This window comes from Neophocaena asiaeorientalis, unplaced genomic scaffold, assembly GCF_003031525.2.
Source record: "Neophocaena asiaeorientalis asiaeorientalis breed wild unplaced genomic scaffold, Neophocaena_asiaeorientalis_V1.1 scaffold576, whole genome shotgun sequence".
Taxonomy (NCBI): domain Eukaryota; kingdom Metazoa; phylum Chordata; class Mammalia; order Artiodactyla; family Phocoenidae; genus Neophocaena; species Neophocaena asiaeorientalis.
Window position 1 is genome coordinate 148,765 of NW_020173973.1, and position 27,364 is coordinate 176,128.

Below are 27,364 nucleotides of genomic sequence, written 5' to 3' on the forward strand. Positions count from 1 at the left end.
AGGGCAGGCAGGAAAAGACAGGGTATCCGGCCCTCCTCCCTGCTGGGCCGCACAGGTGACCCCCGGGAGCCCGGCCTCGCCCAGTCCCTCCGGGGACACCGCCCGCCTCAGCTCTCGGGTTGCCCCCAGCCGCCAGGAGGCAGGACCTGAAAGGACCCACCACAGAGTGTGTCTCCGGATCCTGGTCACCTTTGGAGACTTGGGGCAGGACTGCAGCTTCCAGAACACATTTTCATTCGTCTGCTCGTCATGTACGGGGCCCTTGTTATAACTCAGACTCAGTGCTGGGCCCCACGTCACCCAGAGGAGCACAGGGCCCTGAGATTTGCACCAGGCACTCTGTTCCACCCTCGGCCCTGCCGTGCACGGGCGCACACAGATCGAAACCTGTGTCGCGGGGGCTTCCCTGGTGGCGCAGTGGTTGAGAGTTCGCCTGCCGATGCAGGGGACACGGGTTCGTGCCCCGGTCCGGGAAGATCCCACGTGCCGCGGAGCGGCTGGGCCCGTGAGCCATGGCCGCTGAGCCTGCACGTCCGGAGCCTGTGCTCCGCAACGGGAGAGGCCACAGCAGTGAGAGGCCCACGTACCGCAAAAAAAAAAAAACAAACAAAAAAACCTGTGTTGCTTTATCATCACCCGTCCTTCTCCTGCCTGTCCTTTATATCACAGCATTTCATTTTTCAAAATTCTTGTGTGTTGGGATGCTATTATTATTTCAGGGTAGTAAAGGGGACATGACAAAATATTTCACATACAGAGGGCCCAGATCTGAAAAGGCTGAGCCCCATGACGTGGGCCAGGTGTGACCCTCCCATGACTTTCTGCAGTGGCTGTGGGACTTGGGCTTGAGGAGTTCAGGTCACCAGGCAGGGAGGGGCTTGCAGATTTGGCAAAGGAATCTGAGCGACAGGAGGAAGACAGAGGGTGGGAAGCCTGGGCACGCATGGCATGGTGTGGACGGCAGCGGCTGCGAGGGGAGGGGCAGCCCTCGTCCCCAAGCCCAGGGCACCATGTGTATGGTATGAACAGCACTGCTGTCCAGGAGGGGCGGGGGGGGGTCACCCCAGTCCGGTTTGCTCTGGAGAAACATGTGTAACCACGGTCACCTTTCATCTCTTGTTTTGGGCTGCTGGTCCCACTGTTCCTGACAGAAAATAAACACAGGAGGGCAGGAACCACATTCAAGGTTCAATTACCGCCCGGGACACAGAAGTCGTGCACAGTTAAGATGACTAATTGGCAAGGTTCCCAGATGAGCCCAAGTCAGTTAATTTCGGAAGAATTTACTCAGAATATTTATCTGCTGCTTGACAAAGGAGGTGGAAGATTTTATCAGGGATAAGATCCCCTCTCGGGTGGACAAAATGGTCTCCTGCCTGCCGTCCACAGGCAAACCCACCATGAGGAAGTTATCCTGGTGCGGCCAGTCTCCCGCCCTCGCTGGCCCCAGCTCTCTCCCAGCACCCTGCCTGCTGAGTCGAGAGCTCAGTTCGGGATGTTAAAGGGAGAAGTAAACAGTAGACTTGGGGCCTGTGCGGCAGCATCTGTGTCCTGCGTGGCCCCGTGCTGCCCTGGCTCCAGCCTGGCTGTCGAGAGGGCCAGCGGCCGCCCTGGCCTGTGTCCTGGAAGCCAGCGAGCGGGTGGGTAGGATGCGCCCGCTGGACACTGGTCCGAGGGCCGGCCCCGTTCTGGGGCTCTTCACCAGACCAGTCTCCTGTAAGTGACTCTGAACAGACCCAGAGGGGGTGACCCAGTGGGGAAGACCGGGCGGGCGCACATCTTTCACACCCTCGGCAAACGCGGCCTTGCGTTAGTCAGATCAACCCTTTATTCTTACTTCGCTTCCAAGACTATGGTTATTTGCTCCCCCAAGTATCCTACCCAGCAAATTTTACTGAACAAAGTGCCTGGAAAAAAGACCCAATAATACAACTCAGAGGCACCCCTTGAAAAAAGGCATCCCCCAGAAAATGCACTAAACTAGGATTTAATTGCTAGAAATCACTTTCAATTACTAAAAATTATGACAGATTCCTTGTTGAATAGACACACTATTTCACCACCACTAATAATTTAAAATGGCTGACCGCATGTAATCGTGAGTGATTTTTGCTCTTTGGTGAGCGGCAAGGTGCTACACTACGCTGCTGCCTTGCCAGGGCTGGGCCCCTACTCAGGGCACCTCCGTGGGCAGCCGCCTCCAGGCCAGGTCTCCCAGGACAGAGAAGACAGCCCGTGGCCGGGAGGGACTGGGCTGGCTGCTTCCTCGCCCTCGAGGAGGGTGTGGCCCCCCAGAGAGAGACGTGGGTGGGATTCAGAGCCTCCCTGGGGGCCCAGGGCCGCTCCCCCAGCCTCACCGAGGATGCTTCCAGAAGGGCGGGACAGCCCTCCCAGATGCAACTTCTCTCGGATGAAGTAGCGGGAACTACCTGCCTCCCGCTGGGTCGCCTCCGCCAGAAAAGAGGGGCTCGAGGTCGAACCCCACCCCTGAATCAATCACTGTGCTCAGTGAGGCCCTCCTCCTGACTGGACCAGACTTCAGCGAGCAGGACCTCCCCGTGTGCAGCCACACGGACAGGCAGGGCCGGCGGAGCTCCTGCCCCGGGGAACGTCCAGGCTCGGTTGTGTCCGTCCAGTCCGGCCTCCACACTGGAATCCACAGGTCCTGGATCGCAGCCTCCCCGATCAGGAGCCCGCGCAGAAGCTGGAGCTCAGAGAGCTGGTGCCGTGTCTTCCAATGTGCCAAGTGGCTGCTGGAGACACCCGGCCCGCTGCGGAGGGGAGGCCCCACGCAGGACAGGACGGGGCCCCCGCGGGCCGCGGGGCTCTGACACTCTGCTGAGGAGGTAGGGGCGGGGCTGCCGTGCCCCGGCTTCCCTTCTCCACGTGGAAGTTCCAGGCGCTCTCGTGACCCCAATCACTCTAGCCTCCCCCCCAAGCCATTTGCATGTATTTAATTGGCTCTCTCTGCAGGATGCTTTTGAAACTAGCTCTTTGAAGACCTTTCACTGTGGTACTGAGATAAAGCCCCAAAGAGCAGGGGTTTATCGAGAGGAAAGAGCAGATAAAATGAGAAGCAGGAGATGAAATGACGAACGGATGACAAAAGAAGGCACGTGAGGACGCCGCGTGGACGGACTCCGGGCTGCCCCACCCCCAGGTCCTTGGAGAGGGTTCATTAGCTCAACGAGGGAACATCACTGACCTCTTTCCTTCGAGGGCCATATTATCAATTTTTTTTTTTTTTTTTTGCGGTACCCGGGCCTCTCACTGTTGTGGCCTCTCCCGTGGCGGAGCACGGGCTCTGGACGCGCAGGCTCAGCGGCCATGGCTCACGGGCCCAGCCACTCTGCGGCATGTGGGATCCTCCCAGACCGGGGCATGAACCCGTGTCCCCTGCATCGGCAGGCGGACTCTCCACCACTGCGCCACCAGGGAAGCCCCATATTGTCAATTTTTAAATTTTCCCGAACGTTGAACAATGGAAGCATTTTTTGCGGAGAGCTTTTAAGAAATGAAAAGCCAGGCCTAATGGGGGTGGGGCATGACAACGGGCGAAGCAGAGGGGCCGTGTGAGGACAGAGCAAACCTCAGAAGCGCTGACTGCATGTGGGCCTTGTGCCCTTCACTTAGAACCCAGTGTGGCCCGCAGACACCGGAGTGGCACACAGGTCCTACATAAGAACACACGTGCGAGCTCCCTGTCCTTTCACAGAGAACAGGGTCACTAGCCGACCTCGAGCTTGGACAGGAACTGTCACCCTGAAGCACCATCCCGCCCAACCTCAAGACTCTGGTGCTTGACACCCCTAACCTGACACACCTGAGGGGCAGCGGGACGGAGCGGACCTGGAGCCCAGGCCCTGACAGGAGAGGACTGGCATTTCCTCCCACCACATACCCCGAAGGACACAGGAGCCCTGTCTTGGAAGCCGAAGTCCTTCAGGGCCGCAGCCCCCAGTCCACGCTCCTGGCAAAGACGGCTCTCCAGGCAGGCTTGCGAATCAGTTAACAGGTGAAACCCACAGAAGCCCTGACCGTTTTCCTCAGGCTTCCATGGTCTCAGATGCCCCGATCCCACACAGCTCATTTTCGCTAACAGAACAAGGGGATTTATGGTTTCAAGGGAAGCAAAGCCCAGCCACGGTCTCCCAGACGTTGTGGCCTCATGGAAAGTGCACACCTGTCCAGGGTGAGGACTCCCTCCTCTGGATTGGTCTGGGGGGCTGCTGCCTTCTGAGCGGGGGCTCCGGCCTCAGGAGTCTCCCTTGAACGGTTTTGTACGGTCCGACCGAGCCTGTTGACACGGGGCCTGTGGTTCATAATCCAACTACCCTCAGTGGCGGCTCTTTTCTCTTGTAAAGCGGCAAAACAGAAGAAACAGGCATCTCTGCCCGAGAAAAGCTTCAGGACACCGGCTCTGCCCCACAAGCTTCAGGACACCTGCTCTGCTGCTTCTCGACAGAGTCTCCCCAGCACCCTATTCTCATAGGCCGCAAAGAACCCGAAACACTACAGCTGAGTCACCTGTCTTCTCCCGTCGTCTTGGGAACACGATTCACCGAAAGTGGAGGGGAAAGTACATTTCGGTTTTGAAACGTAAGGTGAAGCAGATGACTTGGGAACACAGTGGGTGGCTTCGGAGCGAACACGGACGCAGTTATTACTGGGCTGTGGGCACAGAGCGTGGGCGGGGACTGCAGACCCGGGGTTCACAGTCCCAAAGCCCCGAGGGCGGACCTGACCCTTCCTAAGGCTGCGGCCGTAGCTGTGAACCTGGGGAAGCCGCACTTACCTTGTGAGACGTGTTGAGCGTTAAAGGGGACAACACAACGGAAGCGAGGGCTTCCCCCACCTCCCCGACCCCCAGACTCGGGGAGGAAAACACCCTGACGGAAGGAACACAGAAAAGAAGGGCAGGCGGCCAGAAGGAGGGTGCAGTCGGCTGTGTGCCCGGCAGCAGGGTTCCCGGCACCTGCGACTGTGATTTTACATTCGGCACAAGAAGAAACCAGTAGCGTCCTGCTCAGGGACTAACGGGAGGTTGCCTCGGGCCCAGCCCACCCCCGGAGGCACAGGCCGCTGCCTAATCACAGGCCCCTCCCACAGAGCCCACTCCCCCCAGAGGATCCCGGAGCACCCAGAACGGCAGAAAAGGTGAGACACTCCACCAAATGCACTCTAATTTGATGTCTCCATCTTCACTGCCGTGTCCCAGAGGAGCAAACACGAAAATGGACCACAGTTTCTTCAAAATGATTCTCCTGCTTTTAAAAAATTTTTGACTTTAAGAAAATCAAAAGCAGATCATATGTTAGTTAATGACACGTTTAAAACATGCTTTAGAGAGGTGATCATAGCTCTGTTTTGAGGCCACTGCATTTCCACTATCAACACTCTCAAATTCCCTCGCACACGCTCCCCGAGTACGGACGGGGAGACCGAGGCCTAGACGGCTCCACGCATTCTCGCCCAGTCAGGCTGCAGCAGGTGGAAGGGCCGTTCTCCCAGGGACCCCACCACCCGCAGTACTGATGCTCAGTACCCGGCCGTGCATTTCCTTGTGACCACTTAGGACGACTCTCAACTCATCGCGGCCTTTCCTAGAATACCAGGTCCTTCTCTCTGTACCCCCTCCACCCCCCAGGGTTCACTTCCTCCTGGCCGGCCCCCCCTTCCACCCTCCATGTGTCCTCCCATCCTGCTTCTCTGCCAGAACATTCCTGAGCGAACAGGTGAGGACTCTGAGTGTGCAGCCGTGAGTACCTGCACGTGTGCCACACAGCAGAACCACACAGGGTGTGAACACGCAGCCCTGTCCTCTGCCCACACCCGTCCTCCACCCGCACTGCGCCACGTGGCCTTCTCTGTCCACGCCGACGCTATCTCCCGGGAACAATCCACGGGGTGACGACATCCTCCGACGAACCAACAGCCAGCTCCGCAATTCCGCTTTGGTTTTTGTTCGTTTCTGGTTTTGGTTTTGAACACTCGGACCCTGTCCTGTTGGCATTCCACTGAAAACATAAGGTGTTTCCCACATGCTGAGTGTGGGCGTCCCCGTGAGGGTCACGCTCCTGCAGGGATGGTGTGGGGAAGGGGCAGAGACCCTGGGGCCGAGCAGGAGGGCGCTCGGGTCCTCTGCTGGGGGAACGTGTCCGCACAGAAGGGGCGGAAGGGAACGCCCAGGCTCCCCTTGCGGCCGTGGGGTCAGCGTGCACTGCTGTCCGCTGCACGGGACGAGTGAACCAGACCGGCTCCTGGCGGCTGTGCAGGGAGAGCCGGCGCAATTGGCCCGCGACGGCCAGGAAGACCACCCTCCCACGTCCTCCGTCCAGAGAGCACCTCCCACTGTGCCCACGGAGCATCGTGCCCTTGTCACCAGCCTTCTTTCCTCGATGGCGAACTTCCAGAGAGAGGGTCTGGAGAGGCCCATCTCCGTGTCCAGTAACCCTGGAACATTCCAGAAATGGCTGATGGACACGGGAGCACCTGCCAAGTCTCCAAACGGCGTGTGATTCCTAAGGCAGCAGGGACTCGGTGGGGGAGGAGGTGATCAGCCGAGCAGGAAGTGCCTCCCGGACGGGGAGGGGGTTCAGAACTGCGGGGGGAGGAGAGGCGTCTCCACTGCCCTCCCCCCTCCCCCGGCAAGGCTGGCAGCAGCCCACCCACCTGTTCTGTGGTCCTCTGAGCACACCTGCCATCTGTCTTGTCGACTCTGCTGTGGGTCCGGCCGTGTTACTTTGCACAGTTGACCACGGCCGACCGTCCTCATGCCTGAGGGCTCTAGGCAGAGTCGGGAACACAGCTGCACATATTTGCAGATGTGGGAAATAATGGAGATTTCATTTACTGGAGTGTGTTTATTTTTGTTTTGTTTTATTTTGCTTTTTCAGTCCAAGGTCTGGGACCCTCCAATTCCCCCACTTCGTTTTGGTGAATAAACTAGATTGTGGTTGGCTTCTAATGTTTTATGAAAGGTGTTTATCCATCTGCTTTTTGTCCTGAAACCTGAGATTTGCCGGGTTGAGTAAAATAGAGTTCAGTGTCAAGAACACATCCCAGAGCAGCTGTGAGGGACGCCGGACCCTGCCGGCACCACCGGCTGCCTGGTTTATTGCTTTCTGGTTGGTAATGGTCCTTTAGCGGCTGAAGACAGTGTTAAAAGAAATCCTCTCTCGGCACCAATGGTCCTGCACTTTGTAGTTCAATTCCTGAGTTCAAATAAAAGTGACTTCTTCATATAGCTTTGCCATCTACTCAGATGGCCAGCTAGCACCCCCAGAACCCTACAAACCACGAAGTTTCGCTGCGGAAGAGAGAAACGTAAGAGGAAGAGACAGAAGAGGTGGGCAAAAACCACTTCCAAAACGAGGGGCCCAGAAACCAGTCTGTAATCACGTGTCCACACGAGGCTAAAGGCTTTCATTTGATAAGGGAAGTAGACACAAGCCTGTAATGCGAATTATTTCAAAGAGTAAGAGTCTGATTGTCTCCATGACCCATATAGCTCTTAGTGAGGTTTAAGACAAAATTACATCCCATACAGCCCATAAATGGACACCCTCTCCCCACCTTCCTGCTGTTCCCAGAAACGCAGGTTTTCAGTGCACCTGGGAAGCTTCCAGGTTTCTAGAGGTCTCAATTTCCGCCTCTGTTGCTACATCCAATTCTCGAGGGTGAAGGCTCTGCCGTGTCTGACACGAAGCCCCCCTCCGGGTCATTCAAAGGCAGATGCCCGCCTGCCTTCCGTCTCAGCTGTTGCATTAGTGCCCAACAGTGCCCTGACCCAAGCCTTCAGCTTTTATGAAATTCTAGTGCAGATGAAATCTACCTGACCTCATACTTTAAAATTAAAAAGCAAAAATCTCTAGTTTGCATCAGAAAAAAATATAAGCTTTAAGAGTGTTCAAAGTTAAGAAATCTAGTTTTAATTATAATAGTATACAGTCTGTCAATATTCCTTGAACCTACAGAGATACCTAGGCATCTCCTAAAAGAGAAGAATTTGCCTCTCAAATACATATAAATAAGAATGTCTGTGGTTTGCCCCCAAAGTGGTAACACTTCGTGGGAGGTATTTGTCTACATTTCTGCTTCCCATATTCGAAGTCTTCCGTGTGAAGTAAAGGGTCGCCCTGGTGTCAGCTAATGGCACCCCAGCTCGGGTGACAGAGCTCCCTTTTCTGCGTCTCCTCTGCGGTGAGAATAAGTCGTGCAATACCAGCCATCCGCTCCAGGAAGACACACTGTGGCCTCAGAAACGTGTCCGCGTCTCTTCTGACGGTTGGAGGAGCACCCGGGGCCTGTGATGCGAAGGGGCCGTGGCAGAAGCCCGCGGCGGGGATCCCCAGCGGCAGAGAAGCTGGCTGCACCGCGCCGCCGCTGGGCTGCCTACCCGGCTGAGACCCGGACACGGGGCGTCCACGACACCTGCCCTGTCGGCCCCTTCCTGCATTTCCACGACAACCAGCTTGTTCAGGGACAGCTGGTGCCAGCTGCAAATCATCATACTATCAGCTCTCAGATACATGACAGAGGTGGTCAGGCAGCTAAATAATCGGAGGGTGAACTTGTGTTGATTAATCTAAGCCCTCTCGGCCCATCCGCTGTCCATCTTTCTGCAGCAGCTCGTGGGGCAGAGCGTGTGGTCTGTGGCGCAGAGGCCGTGCACCTGCGCTGTGGGGTCCTCCTCACATTCGTGCCACTGAGACCCCAAAAGGCCAGGCTGGGGGCCGGGCAAGTGCTGGCCAGACGGCAACGTGCTGGGAGTCCTCAGATGTCACAGAAAATATGAGCTCCCCACATCCAAAGACACGTCTTCCAGGTTATTCTGCTCCTGAAGAGGAAATGCTGCAAACGCAACGTGCAAAGAAGACTGATTCTCTCAGAATCGCGTCCCAGAGGAGCAGGTGTGGACGTGCAGTTCCTGGTACCACAGCTCTAAGCGTCTGGGCGACGAGCTTTAGAAAGAGATCGTATTTTCTGTTCTAACCACAGGGCCGTTCTCTCTTCATTCCAGGCTGATCAACATTTAGCTGCGAGCTCTCTGGCTTTCACATCTGCCCTGGCGTCAGGATCTGGAAACCAATTCTGAAGTGTACAGGGGAGCTCCCGCTCAAGGGAAATCTGCCAAGAATGCTTCCGGAAGCCCCCTTTGCAATGTCGATGATGTAGCTATGGCATTCGTTTGGGACACTGTCCTTCCTTTCAGTTCAGCAACCCTCAGCCCAGGACACCACGAGCTCCTTCGACCATCCTTTCTACTTCTTTAGAGACAGAGAACGCATTTGTCTTGGAAAGGGTCTTCATTTAATTAAGGCCCTCATTTCTCTTTGATTGCCAAACTCACCAATAAGGAGGGGTTCTTTAGAGCCAATAGGGAAATGTTACAAGTAAATATGGCCCTAGAAAAACATACAGTTCAGGGGGATTCTTACCAAACAGGAGATGATGGTCAGTGTTTAGACTCACAGAGGCTTTTGCAAAGTTTAGATTTCCACGTGCACCACTGGCCAGGCCAGAACGACTTCCGGTGGAGGTGCCCCCTCACCTCTGGGGGCCGGTCCCAGGTTTGGGGCATCATCACGATAGGGTAGTTTGGGGACAGAATGGATTTTCCACTACGAACGTAGACTATGCTCACTGAATCTACAGAAACAACTTTTTGAAAATTTAGGTATATGATTTTTTAAACGACTGTAGGCTAATTCAAAAGTGACCGTTTTTGAGCCACATTTACTGTTTTATCGTTTTTTATGTCATCTTTTCACATTTCTCAGAATTGCTCATAGCGTTCTCTTGTGATTTTTAAACTCAGCTCACCTACCGTGATGCTCCCTTTTTTCCCAATAATTGCGTATTTATGCCCTTTAGTTACTGTTGTTGGTTAAACAGAGGTCTGTCTTATGTGTTTTTTCAAAGAACTAGGTTTTTTGTTTGTTTTCCTGATGCTTTGCCTTTTCCATCTATTTCTCATTTTCTGCTCTTTTCTTCATTATTTCCTTCTTTCTGTCTTTTGCTTGCTCTGTTGGCCTTTTTATTACTTACTTTATTATGAAACGTTCTGGGGGTGGTCACAAAGGAACGAAGAAAGCTAACGAAGAGCCTGTTCACACCACTGATTTACGGAAGGTATAAAACATTCCGTTAGCAATTCCTCTCTGACTGTGCCTCTCTCTTCACCTCACCCGGAGCTGACAACTGTCCTACTGCCGTACTCGACATCCCACACTCCCCATTACATGCTCACTGCGTGTGTGAGTTCTCGTAAACGGCACACGGTATGGTTTCTCTTTTGACATCACATGCTCTCCACCTCTGTGTGTTCTGTGCTTTACCTGCTCACCTCGCTTGTGAGACGCAGACATGCTGAAACGTGTGCCTCCAGGTGGTTGACGGCGGTTACTCTGTGGTGCTGAATTGCTCTCCGGTTGATGGGTGTTCGGGGAACTCCCATTTGACTGCTGTGAAGACGGATGTGGCATGGCTGTTAGGCAGAGGCTTCCTAGTGCCCCGAGTACCTGGAGTGAATAACTACAAATGGAAGAGCGTCAATGTAGGACTTTCATGAAATCATTTTTGTTGTTGTTGCCGAAACAGCATCGGAAACGGTTTCATCAGCTGTGTCTAAGAATTTTCAATTTGCCCTAGATTCTGGCCAACACTTGGGATTGCCAGATTCTTTCATTTTTTCCAACCTTACAGTTAAGGAAATAATATCTTGTGATTTTTAGCTTTAACTTCTCCGACGTCTAGTGAGCCTGGGCAGCCTTTCTTTCTTCCTGACTTACGCATGTTCTTCACGTGCTGGGCACTGACGTTTGCCTGACCACGTGTCACGGAATCCCCATCCTGCCTGCGCTCTGCTCTGCACTTGCCTGTACCCACACACAAACGCTGTCCGTCACAACACTTGGATCTCTTCCGGTCTCGCCCCCCTATGGCTTGTACTTCTGTATCTTTTCTGTATCTTGTCCCTCCTGAAACCCACGCTTTAGAAGTTCCTTGAGTTGTTAGTGGGAAACTCAGTTTCCATTTGTTATTTATCCCTTTGCTTTTAATTATACTTTAGTGGACATACGACTCCTGCTGCCAGTTATCTTTTCTCAGGACCTGCAAGAATCCCCACTGTTCCTGCCTTCCTTGCTGTTGAGAAAGACGCAGTCTAAATATTGTCCTTTCTCACATATTTCGTCTCTTCTCTTGGACCCTGGTCTCCCACCGACCCACTGCGACATGTCCAACCTTGACTTTCCAGTTTGCGACGCCCTGCGGGGGACCCGGGCACTCCAGCAGCACGCAGCCTCGCGCCTCCTTGCGCTTCTGGGAGCCCCGTGGCCACTCCTTCAAGTACTGCCTCTCCTGCACCCTCCCCTCCCCTCCAGGAACGTGCACGTGATGCCATGCGGACCTTCCACCCCTTGCCTGTCCCTGCACGTTTTCCATCCCTGTCGCTCTTGACACTGCACTTTGGGTCACCTCCCCCGATCCGTGCTGCAGCTCAATAACCCTCACTTTATGGGTGGGCGTCTGACCAGCCGTCTAATCCACCCACAGAGTTTCTAGTTAGCAGGACCATATTTTCTATTTCCATAAGTTCTGGTAATTTTGTTTTAACCTCTCATTCCTTTCTCATTCTGTTGCACTTTTATCGTTGCTTGCTTTATTTCCTTAATTATTTCGGACAGTGAACAGGCAGCCTCTTTCAGCCTATTCCATTATTTCAATTCTGAGAGTCTGATTCTTTTATCTGTCGCTTCTTCTGGCTCATCCTAGTGGGTGATTTCTTCCTGGGCTCTCGTTTGAGTCACGGTTTCCAGCTTGTCGCAGATCTGAAGTCAGGAAAGTGTGGCTTCCATCTGCCTCTGGGATCTCAGTGGTTCTACAGAACCATCCTGATAAACACAGTCCTCTGAGAAAGGAGCACATGGACACTCACCTAGAAGTGCCACAACCTTCAGAATAACTCCGAGACTTTCTTTCAGGAACTGTCTTCACAGTACACGTAAACAGCCCAGTTTTTTGGTTGTATAATGTTGTTTCTCACCAAAAATCTTCCTGATGGTTGTATTCAATTCCAAAGCACATTTAGATGTTCTAAAACTCTCCACGTCTTTCCACGTGTAAAGTGTTCTGCTTTCAGTGAACATTCAAGTAGACGCATTAGTCTCTGATCACATTTTCAAAGGGTTGACCCCGCAGTGCCATTAGCAGGGGTAGCTTAATCAGGATAAGCATATAATCTGAGGAACCTGCTGTGGAGGTGACCGTTCTCAGATGTTGAACACCTGGATCAGTTCGAGGGCAACACTAGTTTTGAAACCAATGTGAGACGTGGCTCATTAACAGGGGAAACTAATGCTCACCCCCACCTCCAGAAGAAGCCAGACTAGAACACAGTACCCCGTCTGAACTCATTTAACAGAAAATTAACTTTTCAATAGAGCTCACGTTACTCCAGAGCAAATCATGTCACCTAAGGATACTGGGAGACTGCTGGCTAAGCCTGGAAACGCTTCTGGGGAACTGACTGCCGAAGCGGCCCGGCTCCCTCGCCGCCCCGTGCGTTGAGTCTGAGCACGTCAGCCTTGCAAGGTGGACCTGGGCCGAGCTCGTGGCCACGCAGGAGGGCGCAGCACAGACACGCCAGGGGCTGGTGGCCGGGCCAATCCCATCAGCAGGGCCCACATCACCTCCACATCTGGGCCTTTTCCCATGGCTACCCACTCCCACCGGCAACATGTGTGAAAACTCAGAAAGCCGGGGGCCTCTTTCGGGCTCAGAGGACCAGTGCCCACACCCGCGCTCAGGCAGCGGTCTTGTCCCCCGACCTTACGGCGTCTCCTCCCCACACACAGACCTTCGCACTTCAGGCCGGGGGGCTCTTACAAGCCTAAGGGGCAAAGCCCTGAAAAGCAGGCCCTTCCGGCCCCGTGGCCGGCCCCGCCCCTGTGCCTCCCGCGCTGCATGGCCCTCGTGGGGGGGTGCCCCGCTCCCCCCGCCTGCACGGAACTCGCGGTCAACCCGCCGGGGGATGAGCCTCCCCTCAGCATCCTCTCCAGTCCCTCCCGTCTCAATCCCTCCTCCTTCCTGCACTTTAAAGCCTGACTTAAAGCCACCCGGTGTGCACTGTTCCTGCGGAGGTCAGGGCGTGGGGCGTGGAGGTGCACGGGGACCTGGAGGGAGGGGGGCTCTGGGCCGCAAACCAGGGGAGGCTGCCGGAGGGAGGCTGCGGCCAGACAGAGGCGGCCTGTGGGGCTCGGCAGCACCAGACACGCCGCCACGTGGCCTAGAGCCGCCGGTCCTACGTCTGCCGGGCCGACCGCGGCCGGAGCGAGGGATGCGCTTAGTCATCACACGCAGTCGGACGCGCCGCTCACCACAGAGAAGCAGCGGCCTGGGGTCCTCAGCCACCTCTGGAAAGAGCACCAGGCGAGCTCGGCCCTGCAGGGAGCACAGGCTGGTCCCCCATCTTCCCGCCCAGGCCACAGCCCCCTTCACCAACACCCCCAGCACGGGCCCTCATGCCAAGAATTTAATAAGAAGGGAACAGACGACAGCAACGAAAGGAAACCAGGAGGCACGGGAAGTTGGCAGGCGGGGAGCAGAGACTGCCGATTCCACCCGGAACCGAGCACAGACAGCAGCCGGCTCCACCTCATCCATCCCGGGGCTCAGAGGGAGAGGCAGGGGGCTGACCCCCGCCAGGGCTGTGTCCAGACGCCATCCACTAAGGGACGTTTCCGCTTTGGAGGTTTATCGGATGAGCATGTGAGTACAGATGGCTGACTGGCTGCGCATCTCCCTGTGGCTGGTGACGTTCCCCTTGCCTCGGTCCCTGCAGCATCCAGCCCGCCGCATGAAGGAGCCCTAGCACTGCAGGCCGGTGTCTTTGTGAGAACTCCAGTCCATCGAGCGTGCCTGGGGGTGGGGGGAAGCCCCCTCTGAGCTGCGTCGACACCTGTACCTCCTGTTTGCCCGGATGTCAGTTCTCCTTCCTGTGCGCCCCCTTTCTGGTGTGAAAGTGGTTCCCCAGAAGTCCGGCCACTGCTTCTTCCGCCTCACGCTCGAGGTGCCCCCTTAACACGCTAGTAAACGCATGCACCAGCGACTGCAGTGAACACACAGGCTCCACGGCTGCCGTGACTTCAGATGCCGCTGGCTCAGTGCAGCGTGTGCAGGCTGCTTCCCGCCCGCCCGGGTGGCCTCACGCACGTTTGCGGTCCAGACCACACGCAACAGAGGGACCAGGGCCAGCTTCTGAATTGGGTGCTGGTTTCTGTTTAGTAACTTTTATAGTTTTTCAGGAACAAAACAAAGGAAAAGGTCAACTTTTCACGTGGTCCTCGGTGGGAAGGGGCATGAGTATGGGATTTGAAACCAAAAGGTACCTCCAGCTGCTGGTGGTATCACGATTTCACCCTCTCCTGTGGAAACCAAGTGATCAAGAGCTCTAACTAAAATAACGCGTTAACACGCTGTAAGTGGAGTGCCTCGTTCCGACGCAGAGAGATGAGGGAGGAAAAACCACGGAGGAGAACAGAAGCCACTCCACTGTCCCCGCTGCTGACGTCTGTATTCGGGGACCTCCTGTGTCAGGCACCGCGCAGGGTGGGAGGGGCAGGACGAGGAAGCAAACCCACCCACCCACGTGAACGCCACCATCCAGACGTGCGGGTGACAAAAAGCACAAACCCACTCCAGGTAAACGGGGCCTGTGATGACACGGCGTGGAGAAAAGTGCAGCAACGGAAAGAGCCCGGAAAGGGGCTCCGACCAGGCTGAGGTCAGGGGCCACGCCCAGCGACGAGCGGACGTCGCCCTTCTCTCCGCTGTGTGGAGGGCCCGTCTCACAGCCCGGGCCTCACCCTGCAGCCCTCGGAAGGAGCCCTCGGGAGCAGGGCGTGCAGCCCCCTGCCTCCTCGGGGAGCTGCGGGCGCTCGGCGCCGGCAGCTCCTCGGCCGCAAAGCTCGGACGCTGGGAAGCTGCCCCACACGCTCTCCGGGGCGCACGGCACAGGCGCATCCTCGGGGCAGCCTCGCCGCATCCCACTGGCGGGGGTATCCGTGGTCCTCTGCTGCTCCACTTTCAGTCCTTCCCACCTTCCAACCCGGCCAGAGCGACCCCCACGGTGCCCCCTCTGGTCTCCCACCTTCGCTCGTCTGCCTTCCACAGGCGAGTCTTCGGGTGCATCCCCCCCAGGCCCACACCCCAGGCCTGGCTTCCCCGGGCTCCGCCCCAGCTCCACAGGCCAGTTTCCAAAGCCTCGGTCAAAGTGCAGGCCTGTCCCGCAGAGGCCTTTCCCGGAGTCGGCATCCAGGGGCTCATGGGGTCAGGCGGGCGGCACAAGCTGCCGTTCCTCCCAGAAATACATTTTCCCAACGTCCGACAGTCAAAAGGATTTGTGTTCTACGTAGAAACCTGGGACGTCTCGGCAGCAAGCAATTGACGTCACTTTGAACCACAGTCACTGCCTCTGCAGTTATGAGGTGGGCTAAGGCAGAAGCTAACTTTCACAGAGACACGCGCTCAGCGACTGCTTGGGTGGATGGCTGGATGGCTGGGGCGGGCAGGGCCACCGGTGGTGATGCACAGCGGGGACGTCGGCCGTGACCCGCTCAAGGAGAGGCCGTCAACCACACACCGAGGTCCCTCTCGTACCCACCCAGGCTTGAGGACAGAACACAGGTCTATACGCACAGGAGCTCCGTTTGCTCTCCTCCTCTACGGCCCCTGTCCTGAAACCGTCAACTTCATCTCTGAACTTGCGTTTTGCAAGCACGTCGGGCGAGACGGTGGGGGTGCGTGCTGGCGGAGGGGCACCCAGTCCGCGTGCCTGCCGCCCTTACTGGCCCGCTCACACATCGACTCGGAGACGCCCTCAACTCAGATCCCAGGGGGCCCCGGAGACAAGCTCGCCTCCGCCCAGGACTCAGTTCGCACACAGAAAGCAAGCAGTGGTGTTCCGAGAAACACAGACAAGGGGGGCCCCATTGCATCCTTTCTGGTTCCCGCCACTTCCCCGAATTCCCAGCCATCTATGCTGAATGATAACAGAGAAGGAGAGGGGATGGTAGGGGGGCCAGAGTTCCTCTCCCTAGGTCCTACGTATCCATGGGGGAGCCGAAGGCGGGCTTGGTGGGATGTGTCCGCGTTGAGAAGTGAAACAGAGCAGCGTCTCCGCCGTCTAACGTGGACAGCATGTATGCACGGTCGAGCCATGAAACAGGAGTTGGATAATTTTGGTGATTTTGCGTGGGCATTAAATGCTCTTATACTTGCATTTAAAACCAGAATTGCACGATATAAAGACAAATGGTAAAAGTCTGTGCTAATAATTTCTTAATTTTTCTTGACTTAGAATGACGTGGAACAGCAAATAAAAACACCAGAATAGGTGGAGGGACACTGCCGAGGGAACGCCTGATGCCTTAGTTTCTGCTCTTCCCCAGCGCTGGGCCTGCGGCTACGGAGCCGGCGCAGGCGGGGCATGCGCAGACGTCAGCTCCTGCTCCCCGCCGCGATGCTCTACGGCCCCACCTTCCTTTTTCGATCTGCTTGTGTTAATTTGCGCCCAACTGCAAAAAGCTGAACAAATGTATATATTCAGAACCCCAAGCAGTTAACCCCAGCACCCAATTCTGGCTTGTCATTTTAGCTCCTGAGACAGAATGCTCTAGAGTCATAACTGACCCATAGAATGGTCACACCGAGCCAGCAGTCCATCCCGCTGAGGACGTTCAGTCTTCCTCCCCGGCCGCCGGGCTCACGCCGGCTTGAGTTGCAAGAGTCCATGTGGAAGGGAAGGCTCTCCATAACTCAGTGTGGGTGACAAAGGGCTTCACCATTTCCTGAGCATTTAGTGAACGGCACCACCCACATCACCTGGGACTGGAACAGTCCTATGAGACGGTATTACTGTATTTCATCCATGCTAAGAAATTTTGATTTTGAGACAGACCATCATTTCAGTATTGCTAAGAAAAAGCCAAAACGTTGCCGGTTAAATGACGGCGTGCTCTTGATGTAAGGGGCACCCCTGATTTCAGGGGTGTTAAGATGTGAACACAAAGTGCGTCTGAGAAACGACGGAACACCATGCAGTGGCTGTGGGGTGGAGTCACGCTGCACGCATGCCTCCCCGGGGCTCGGCCTCCGACACTGGCAGGCCGGCAGCTCTCAGCTGGGGCCTTGTCTGCTCCGTTCCCGCAGCCACGGGGAACGGCCTCTGCCTAAGTCACCACCCCGAGCCTCCCCCTGGGCAGAGCATATCCCAGGGCCCTGGCCCTCCTTGGGCACAGAGGCCGAGCCCCGCGGCCCCATGGGGTCACCTCCAAAGGCTGTGCCCAGCTCCAGACCCAGAGCTCCTCTGGGCTCCGCTCCGCACCTCCTGTGCGCCATCGCCCTTGTGTCCCCCCTCTGCCCAACCAGGCTCCCATCACCTGCACAGGTGTTATGCCCTGAGCACTCCCCAAGGACCTGACCACAGTGAACCTCGGTTTCAGTGTCTGGTTCCAGGGCGCCCGACCAAAGGTGTGTGGTGCTGCCCACACTCCACGGGTAGGGAAATGGAAACCAGGAGAGCTTCGGTACTGTCACAACGTGTGTGCCGAGCTGATGTGGCCCGCTTGGAGCACAGCTGGAGCTGATGCTTCCTTCTGACTCCAAACCCACCCCCTTTTCTCTCTACAGCGGTTCTTAGAGTGTGGCCTGAGGGCCTCCATGGGTCCCTGAGGCTCTAAGGTGGGCATTAGGTCAAAATTATTTTCATAAAATACTAAGGCACTATTTACCCTTTTCATTTTATTTTCTCTTACACTGGAATTTTCCAGAGGCTATGTGGGTGGAAATTGCCTAGAATGAGTGCAGAAGCAGATATGAGTACCCAACTGTTTTCTCTTAAGGCAAATGTTAAAGAAATATGCAAAAAATTAAAACAAAACAAAAACTTAGCACATTTTAAAAAATGTTTTGGAAGACAGAGTTACTATGGTTATTATGTAACAAGTTTATTATGACTATTTTTATTTTAAACGGAATTAAAACACAGCTTTTAAAAATTTTCTCAATTTTAAGTTTCTAAGACAGTAAATGCAGATAGCACTAAACCCACAAAAATGCAGAAGCTCTTTGGGGTCTTCAATAATTTTTAATAGTATGAAGGGTTCCTGAGATCAGAATTTTGAGAACTACTGTTCTACACTCTGCTGTTGGGAGTTCTAACCCCAATTCTGCACCAGCTAAGTGACACTGGGAACAACCTTTGTGCCTCTGTTGTTGTTTTTTAATGTACGAAATAAAAAGGTGCATTCCTCTTACAGCAAAAAGAAAGCATGGGTGGAATACTGAAATTATAACTATTTAAAATTATACTCTTCTATACTATACTGAGTATTGCTATTTTCTGTTATTCTATGAAAAGTATAACAAAATATATCATATTAACTTACCGTATAGGGTTAAAATGATGTCAAACGTGCAATCTGAAAATCCTAAAACATTCAGATAAAAAATTTAAGACACACAATTTGACAGCCGTCAGAATGGGAGAAAATATTTGCAAACGAATAAACGGACAAAGGATTAATCTCCAAAATATATAAACAGCTCATGCAGCTGAATATTAAAGAAACAAACAACCCAATCCAAAAATGGCCAGAAGACGTAAATAGACATTTCTCCAAAGAAGACATACAGATGGCCAAGAGGCACATGAAAAGCTGCTCAACATCACTAATTATTAGAGAAATGCAAATCAGAACTACAATGAGGTATCACCTCACACCAGTTAGAATGGCCATCATCAGAAAATCTACAAACAACAAATGCTGGAGAGGGTGGGGAGAGAAGGGAACCCTCCTGCATTGTTGGTGGGAATGTAAACTGATACAGCCACTATGGAGGTTCCTTAAAAAACTAAAAATAGAATTACCATATGATCCAGCCATCCCACTACCAGGCATATACCCAGAGAAAACCATAATTCAGAAAGACACATGCACCCCAATGTTCATTTCAGCACTATTTACAATAGCCAGGTCATGGAAGCAACCTAAATGCCCATCGACAGACGAGTGGATAAAGAAGCTGGGGTACATACATACAATGGAATATTACTCAGCCATAAAAAGGAAAAAATTGAGTCATTTGTTGAGACGTGGATGGATCTAGAGACTGTCATACAGAGTGCAGCAAGTCAGAAAGAGAAAATCAAATATCGTATATTAACGCATGTATGTGGAACTAGAAAAATGGTACAGATGAACCGGTTTGCAGGGCAAAAGTTGAGACATAGATGTAGAGATCAAACATATGGACACCATGGGGGGAAAGCCGCAGGGGAGGTGGGGATGGCGGTGTGATGAACTGGGAGATTGGGATTGACACGTATACACTGATGTGTATAAAACTGATGACTAATAAGAACCTGCTGTATAAAAAAAAAATTAAATTAAATTAAAAAAAACAACCAATACTTAACTTTCTTTGGGTTATTTGTATGGAAATATGTTAATATAAATGTTTCAGACATTACATGAAATTCCTAAAAATCTTATAAAGAAAAAAAAATTAATACACGAGAGAACAATGTGTCCACCTGTGAAACACTGCTGCCTGCAGGAGACAAGGATAGTGAATAAAAGTGAACATATTCCGCTCCTTGACGTACGTATTTACATTGAAGAAGCAAGTTGCACAATGAAACCCCATTTCCCCTTCCTTCAAGGGGAAGGCCCTGCAAGCTGCCGTCTGTCACTGAGACCGGACCCTCATCTCTGAGGAGTGGCTGCGACGAGGCCGAGCGATGGCAACACGCAGCCGACTCTGCCGTGGACGCGGCTGCCGAGGCCGCGAGATGGCAGGGAGGTTGCATCCTGTGATTTTCCACACGAGAGGGTGAAAACATGGGTCCCAGGCATCAGACTCTCCAGTTGGATGACGACTTCCCCTGAGATCCATCATTACGCCCCATAACATCTGCAGACCTGACCTCCAGAAACTGACCCTCACACCCAAGGACGATGGGCAGTTTGGAGGGGAGCCTACCTGTAAGGCCTGGGGCCGCCGCCACCTGCACGCTGGCCAGCGGGGGCCGAGGCAGAGAAGGGGTCCCGGAATCAGCCGCCCGGGGAGGGGCGTGGAGCACGGAGATCTGCAGCATTAGGCGGCAGAGGGGCCCAGGGAGAAACACAGAATCATGTCCAGAAAGTACTAGAACGAGCGGTTTAGGAGAGCACAAATGTCCCCATGACGCTTCTTTTCAACCTAGCCTGATAAAACCTTATTTCACGCCTACACCTCCGGGCTTACTAGGGCAAGTCCTCCACTGCCGCTAAGACAGAAGGAAATGCAACGTGCCGCCAGGTACAAAGTAACAGCGCAACGCCACGGGCCTGTCCAGCCACTCGGACGCGCCCTCTAGTGGCCTAGCAGCAAAGCGCCACCAGCAGCAGAAGTCAAAACACCATCCCCAACCAGGACCCCAGGCCCAAAAGAACTCCTCCAGCTTCTGTGCGAGGCACCACAGGGCTCCCGAGACACCGAGTGCAACCTGCTCAGGACCGGCCGGGGGAATCAGCTTAAAAATAGGGTGTTCCCGGGAGGGACCAGGTGTTCCGGGGAGGGACGGAGCTGGGCTCGGGAAGGACAGGAATGCGGCTCCAGGCCCCGGATGTCCTTCCCGCCTGTCCCCTCGCATCGCGATCACAGGGGACCTCCAGACTGGCTCCCATAGGGCACAGCCGTGCTCGTCGGCCAGCGAGCGGACCTGTGGTATCATCATCCTCACCACTGTTCTAAGGAAAGAACGAGAACACGTCCTCATCCCCGGGAAAATGGCTGCTTTTCTGGCCTTGGAGCTGATGCACAGAGCTAACCCACTCAGCAGAAACTCTGCAGTAATTCCCCTGGAAGAAAACAGGTGGGTATGACCTGTGTGCTAGCTCCATAAACTGGAAACAGAGTATCAAGTAAATAATATGTAACACTTGGAAATACTTACGTTTATAAGAGGGTTTAAAATATTTTACTTGATTTCAGCGTTTGACCTTCACAACAGCCCTGTTTGATCATCCACATTTACCAGACGAAGAAACTGCCCCTCAGAGAGGTTTAGTAACTCCACTCCCCTCCGTACCCGCTGCCAGGAGACAGGCAGGCAGTGATCACAAAACTAAACGTGCTCTCACCAAACGACCCGGCAATCACACTCCTTGGTATTTACCCAAAGGAGCCGAAAACTCATGTCCACACAGCACTGCACACAGACGTTTATAGCAGCTTATTCATAACTGCCAACACCTGGAAGCAACAAAGATGTCTTTCCGTAGGTCAGCTGATAAGTAAATTGGTCCACTCAGACAAGGGAATATTATTCGGCACTAAAAAGAAACAAGCTGTCAAGCCATGAAAAGTCGTGGAAGAAACTTCAAAGCATTTTACTAAGTGAAAGAAGCCAATCTGTAGAGGTTACATACTGTATGATCCCAACTATTTGACATTCTGGAAAAGGCAGTTAGAAGATGAGTGGTTGCCAAGGACTGGCGGGAAGGGAGGGGTGAACAGGTGGGGCACGGAAGCTTTTGAGGGCAGTGAAACTACGCTATGCGATCCCATCATGGTAGACGCATGACGTTACACGTTGGTCAAAACCCGCAGAACGTACAAGACAAAAAGTTAACCCTGATGTAAACTATGGATGTTAGTTGATAATAATGTATCAGTATTGACCCATCAATTGCAGTCAGTGTACCACCCCAAAGCCAGACGTTGATAACCGAGAAAGCCTTCTGAAGCAGGGGAGTAGTGTATGCAAACCCTCTACTCCTGCTTAACCTTTCTGTAAATGTAAAACTGCTCAAAACAATGAAATCTAGTAATTTGAAAACTGGGCTTCCCCGGTGGCGCAGTGGTTGCGAGTCCGCCTGCCGATGCAGGGGACGTGGGTTTGTGCCCCGGCCCGGGAAGATCCCACGTGCTGCGGAGCGGCTGGGGCCGTGAGCCATGGCCGCTGGGCCTGCGCGTCCGGAGCCTGTGCTCCGCAACGCGAGAGGCCACAACAGTGAGAGGCCCACGTACTGCAAAAAAAAACACAACAACTTATTTTCCTCTATGTTTCACCTCCTCCATGAAGCGCTCTCCATATATCTTGAACTCCCTTTGAAATGCCTGAAATGATCTCCCATTCTGACCCCGTGAGATCGAACCGCGATACACACTGGATCCCCAGCTTCACGGCCTTCTGTCACAGTGCTGGGGACTGGGATGGGGATACAAGGACACATCCTAACCAAGCTGGGACACTGAACCCTCAGAACTGCTCTGCCGGGAGAAGCACCCCTTCCTCTCCTGAGGAACCCAGAACGCCCCCCAGGCGGTGGCCTTGCTGCCCTGCTGACCCTGCACCTCTCTGTGCATCTCAACCCGCATCTGGACGGCAGTCCCAGCAGGCCCAGAGGGTGAGGCGTGGCCACAGAGAGTGCAAAGCACATGAAAGAATTGCATGATGTTGCCAATTTGTAGCAAAAGAAACACATGTGGGGATGGAGCTTCAGGACGTGAGGTCAAGGCGGAATGAACAGAAACTGGACCAGGCAGAGTTTACTGATACGGGCCCTGAAGCACAGATTCTCCAGCCAAGGGCTCCAGCAGTCTCCACCGCCGGTTGACATAAATAGGGACACAAGGTCCCTACTGAAGAGAAGTGGAAACACCAGAACTCCCTTTTTACGTGACAGAGGCATGTGCCCAAAGGCTTAGAGAGGTCAGCACAATCGACCTGTCCATGACCCCAGGAGGGTCCAGAGAGCACGAGAAATAAGTTCATGGGTCCCAGCATCCTCGAAGGGCTCACAGAGATGCCCACGCGTGTCAGGAATACACTGGGAGTCGCTTCCATTCACCTGGGACCCGAGTGCACCAGGATGATGGCGCCTGGGGGAGGCAGGGGCCAAGTGGGGGCACTTAAGTGCCAAAGAGAAGGGGACTGATCAGAAGAAAGTGGCCCACGAGGCCTGCGGCATTGGTTAGCTGCTGGCAGTGTTCCTAGAGCTGGACGAGATGGGCCTTCCACCAGCATCCAGGGACCTGCACCAGCAGGAAAGTTCTACATCTACTGAATCGCCAACATAGTCACAGCCCCTCCACCATTTCCACACTTGGAACCTCCATGTCACAGACCAGAGCCCCTTGAAGGATGGGTGGGAGCAGGCCCCCTGGAGGAAAGACTCTGCTACACGAGCCAGACCCTCATCCTGTTCATCTCGCCCCCAGCCTCCAACAGGGGCCTGCAGCCTTCTACCGGGGCAGCTGTGCGCTGAGGAAAAGGACGTCAGCACACCCTTCCGTGACCACTGGACACCGGCTCTCAACTGACAGTAACACCAGAAGACCCAAAACATCACCAAGGCCCGCCAGGCACACAGGGGCTTATGGGGCAGGTGAGCAAACCCATCCTGTGGTTACTCCCCGGCTCCGGAATGCACACACTCGGCGGCTGCCAGAATCCCCACCCTGTTCCCTGACCTGCGGAGTGAGGGTATCACACGGGAAAGGCACTCAAAGCACCTCCACTTAAGACCACCACAAACCGCAGTTTCCACTTACGACATCATAGACCAAAAGCAACATCCCATTCCTGGAGGACTGCAGAGGTCTGTGCCACCACCAAGCAGGGTGAGGACTCCCACGCCCATCCGCGGACGGCGGCGTGTCCTGGAAGACGGCGGTGGGTTCCACGACGGGAACCGCATGGAGCCGACCGCCACCGCCGCCGCCGCCGCCGCCACGTGTCTTCTCTGCCGGAGCGAGTGGCACAGCCCACGGCACCTGCTCCCCTGCCCGCGGGGGCAGTCATCAGAGGAAGCCCGCTCTCACAGGCCAGGCCAGCCACAGCGCCACGTGTCAGCGCTCCAGCCCTCGGTGCCGTCTGGGGCTCTGGGACCCTGATCGCCTTTCCTCTCACGGGCCTCATGCAGGGGACACCGGTACACTGAGGACACCGTGGGCAGGAGGCAGCCACGGTCCCACGTGCCCAGGGGAGATGCCTGCGCTCCGAGGGTCCACGGCAGACCCGATGCTGCAGGAGCCCGGGAAGGCCGCGGCAGGTGAATCACAGCGCAGACCCTCAGGGTTCATCCTCTGCAGAAAACGTCTCTCCCTGGGGAGGCTGCGCCTGGCCTGCTCCCGGGCCTCATTCCAGACTGCACACTTGCCTGTGGGCCACCGAGCAGCCGGGCGGCTGGGCTGGGACACTAGGAACGGGGCTCCGGCGGTGCGGCCGTTTTGCAGTGACACACACGGCCACCCCCCCACCCTCACTGACCGGCAGCGCCAGCCACGGCTGCCGGGACCACCTCGAACCCAGGAGGGACCCAGGCCGCCTGCCCCCGCCCATCGCACACTGGCTGGCTCGGCCCTTTTCTAACTCCTCACCACCTAAGAGGCCAAGGGCTTTTAAGAAGAAGCAACATGTCTTCCAAGCACTTGGCGCCGTAGCGGCCGCTGGCCCAGCAGCAGGGCGCGGAGTGGGCCCCAGCCTGCGTACCTGTGCGGGAGAGCGCCCTCAGGGTGGCTGTCAGGTGCTGCAGGACCCCTGGCGACACTTCGTAGTGGTGCACGTCTACGGCTGGAAGCTCCTGACACCGTCCAAACGCTCCATCTGTAACAAAGGGAGGCAGGTCAGGTAAGAGAGGAGACAGACAGACGGCCAGGAAGCCCTGGCCACGGCCGGCGGCGAGGCTCCGAGGAGATGCCAGGATCAGAAGCACCTGCAAAGTGACAGTGTTTTAGGTGAAAAGCAGAGCTTCATGGAAACCACAGATGCAAAGGCTGAGTCCAGCGTGGTTTGGGTTTTTAGTCTACTTTCCAGCCCTCCCTGCCCAGCCCCCGCCTTTTTGTCATTTGCCAGCAGAGACTTTCACACTTTCAATGTGAAGCTTTGCTTCTGCCTGTCCAGTGACCAAATGGTCAATAGTCTTCAGGGCCAGTCTTCCAGATGAGAAACAGGACGCCTAGGAACGTAAGTGCCCGGTTGCAGGAGGCGCTGGTGGCGGGGCCATGGAGCCCCGGCAGGGCTGGCTTCCAGGGGGCCTCCTCAGAACGCGGTGAAGAAGGGGGGCTCCAGGAACAGTGAGATATTAATGGGGACCCATTATCCTGCTCTGTCCTATTTGTCTGAAATGACAGACTCTGCTCATCAACATCTTTTCAAACCGCACCTTCTAATTAATTTAGACTCTAATTAGTCTTTATTCAGTAAATTGTTCACTTTGAGACCAGCTTCCTATGGGGGTTCAAACATTCAAATCACCGCCTTGGGTACAAAAGGCTAATTCAGGACCCAGGGCCTCACCCAGGGCGGCATCTACGGCGTCAGGCTGGCGCAGGGGGAAGCGCTTCCATTGTTCACTGCCTTTCAAATGCAACCAGTTTAATTAGCAGAAGCGCATTTGCCCAGCACCAGGCTGAGCAGCGACTGCTGCTCGCATGTTCCACGTGTGCTCAGGGCGGACGCCCCGCGTAAGCAGCGGAGAGCCATCGTAAGTGCCCTCTCACAAGCGCCTCCCAGCTTCCCGTGGGCCTCTGCAAGGCCCAGAGAATCCGGGAGGCGACCTGCCAGGCTGCTGGGCTGCTGGGAGCAGGCAGACAGCGGCCACGTGAGGAGCCCAACCTTCAGCCTCTGCCCCCGCTCGGTGAGCGCCGCTGAAATTAACCCAACTGCCACCAGTGATCCGGGGACAGTTGTCTCAGACGGAGGGTCTCCTCCCCACGGCCACCCCCCAGCAAGATGGACGGTCTGCTCGGCTGGAACACAGACAATAAGTGTCCCTGTTCTCTGATTCCGTTTCATGCAAAGAACTCCATGCCAGTGGGTGGTGTGCTTGGGGTGTGGGGCAAGGAGAGAAGAGTGAGACGCTCCAGAATGCACCAGAACTTTCATGTCCCTCTTCAAGTGGAAATATCTTGAAACCAGGAAATGGAAGGAGCATTAAAACGGTCCAACCCAATGTTTTAGATGAGAAAACCGAGGCTGGAGTGTAGGGAGGGGTCAGTAGCTGAGCGGCAGGCAGAGAAGTCAGGTCCGTATCAGCGACCAGCTAAGCGCCTGCAGGCAGCCTCGCTTCCGGGACGTGTCTGAGAGCCCCTCCCGCAGGAAACACCCCACCACTCAGGCTGTCACGGAGGCGAATACGGGCAAAGACATTTCCTCGCTGTTTTGGAGTGTCCCAGGTAAATTCTCTCCCTTCTCAAGTGTGACGGCTTCATTCTTTCAATCTGGTTTGTGGTGTACACGTTGTAAATATATTCTAAGAAAAGTATGCATCAGATTTTCTTGAAACCCTTCTTTTAAACATATATTTAGACTATAGATAACGTAACACATAATATTGTTTGTGCTTTTGGAATCAGTGTTAGCTAATCATTTAATTGTTTGGATCGTCTGAAAGCTAACCCCGGACGCTCTTCACCCCTAGACTCCAGCCACACTGATGAGGTAGAGACACTGTCCCCAGGAGCTTCTTTCAATTAATAAACTTTATTGTTCAGAGCAGTGTTGGGTTCACAGCAAAATTAAGAGGAAGGTACACAGACTCCCCATAAACCTCCTGCCCCCATGCAGGCACAGCCTCCCCATAATCAACATTCCCATCAAATGGCGCATTTGTTACAGCTGACGAACCTACATTGACACGCCATCAGCATACGGGTACGGAACCCATAGTTCACGTTAGGGTTTACTCTTGGTGCTGTACTTCTATGGGCTTGAACAAATGTACACTGACGTGTATCCACTATCACAGTGTCATACAGAGTATTCTCTCTGCCCTAGCATCCCCTGTGCCCCACCCGTTCATCCCTCCTCCTCCCTGACGCCAGCAAGCGGTGATGTTTTTCACTGTCTCCGTGAGTTTGCCTTGTCCAGCATGTCGTACGGTTGGAGTCATACAGGACACAGCCTGCTCAGACTGGCCTCCTTCACTCAGTCGTATTCATTTCCGCTTCCTCCATGTCTTTCCGAGGCTCAACAGCCATTTCTTACTAACACTGAACACTATTCCACCACCTGGATGCACCACCGTTTATCTACCCATTCGCCTACCCAAGGACATCTTGGTTGCTTCCAGGTTTGGGCGGCTATGAATAAAGCTGCTATAAACATCCATATGCAGGTTTTTGTGTGGACATGTTTTCAGCTCCTCTGGGTAAATGCCAAGGAGCACAGCTGCCGGATCCTACGGTAAGAGTCTGTCTAGTTTTGTAATTGACCACCAAGCTTTTGTCCCCAGCGGCCGCCCCCTGCGCGTCCCCACCAGAAGTGAGGGTCCCTGTTGCTCCTCGCCAGCGTTTGGTGTTGTCAGCG

General features: G+C 54.5%; 1 protein-coding gene across 1 annotated transcript in view; it reads right to left on the reverse strand.

Moving 5' to 3' along the window:
- LOC112404980 (receptor-type tyrosine-protein phosphatase N2-like) overlaps positions 1-25,366 on the reverse strand; it is a 108,453-nt gene extending 83,087 nt beyond the window's left edge. Inside the window, exons 1-3 of the mRNA XM_024753178.1 lie at positions 25,355-25,366; positions 24,704-24,770; positions 24,548-24,661 (exon numbers count right to left, since the gene is read on the reverse strand). Coding sequence (XP_024608946.1) covers positions 24,548-24,661; positions 24,704-24,770; positions 25,355-25,366 — 193 coding nt within the window. The remainder of the gene's footprint in view (positions 1-24,547; positions 24,662-24,703; positions 24,771-25,354) is intronic.
- Positions 25,367-27,364: the final 1,998 nt, after the last annotated feature.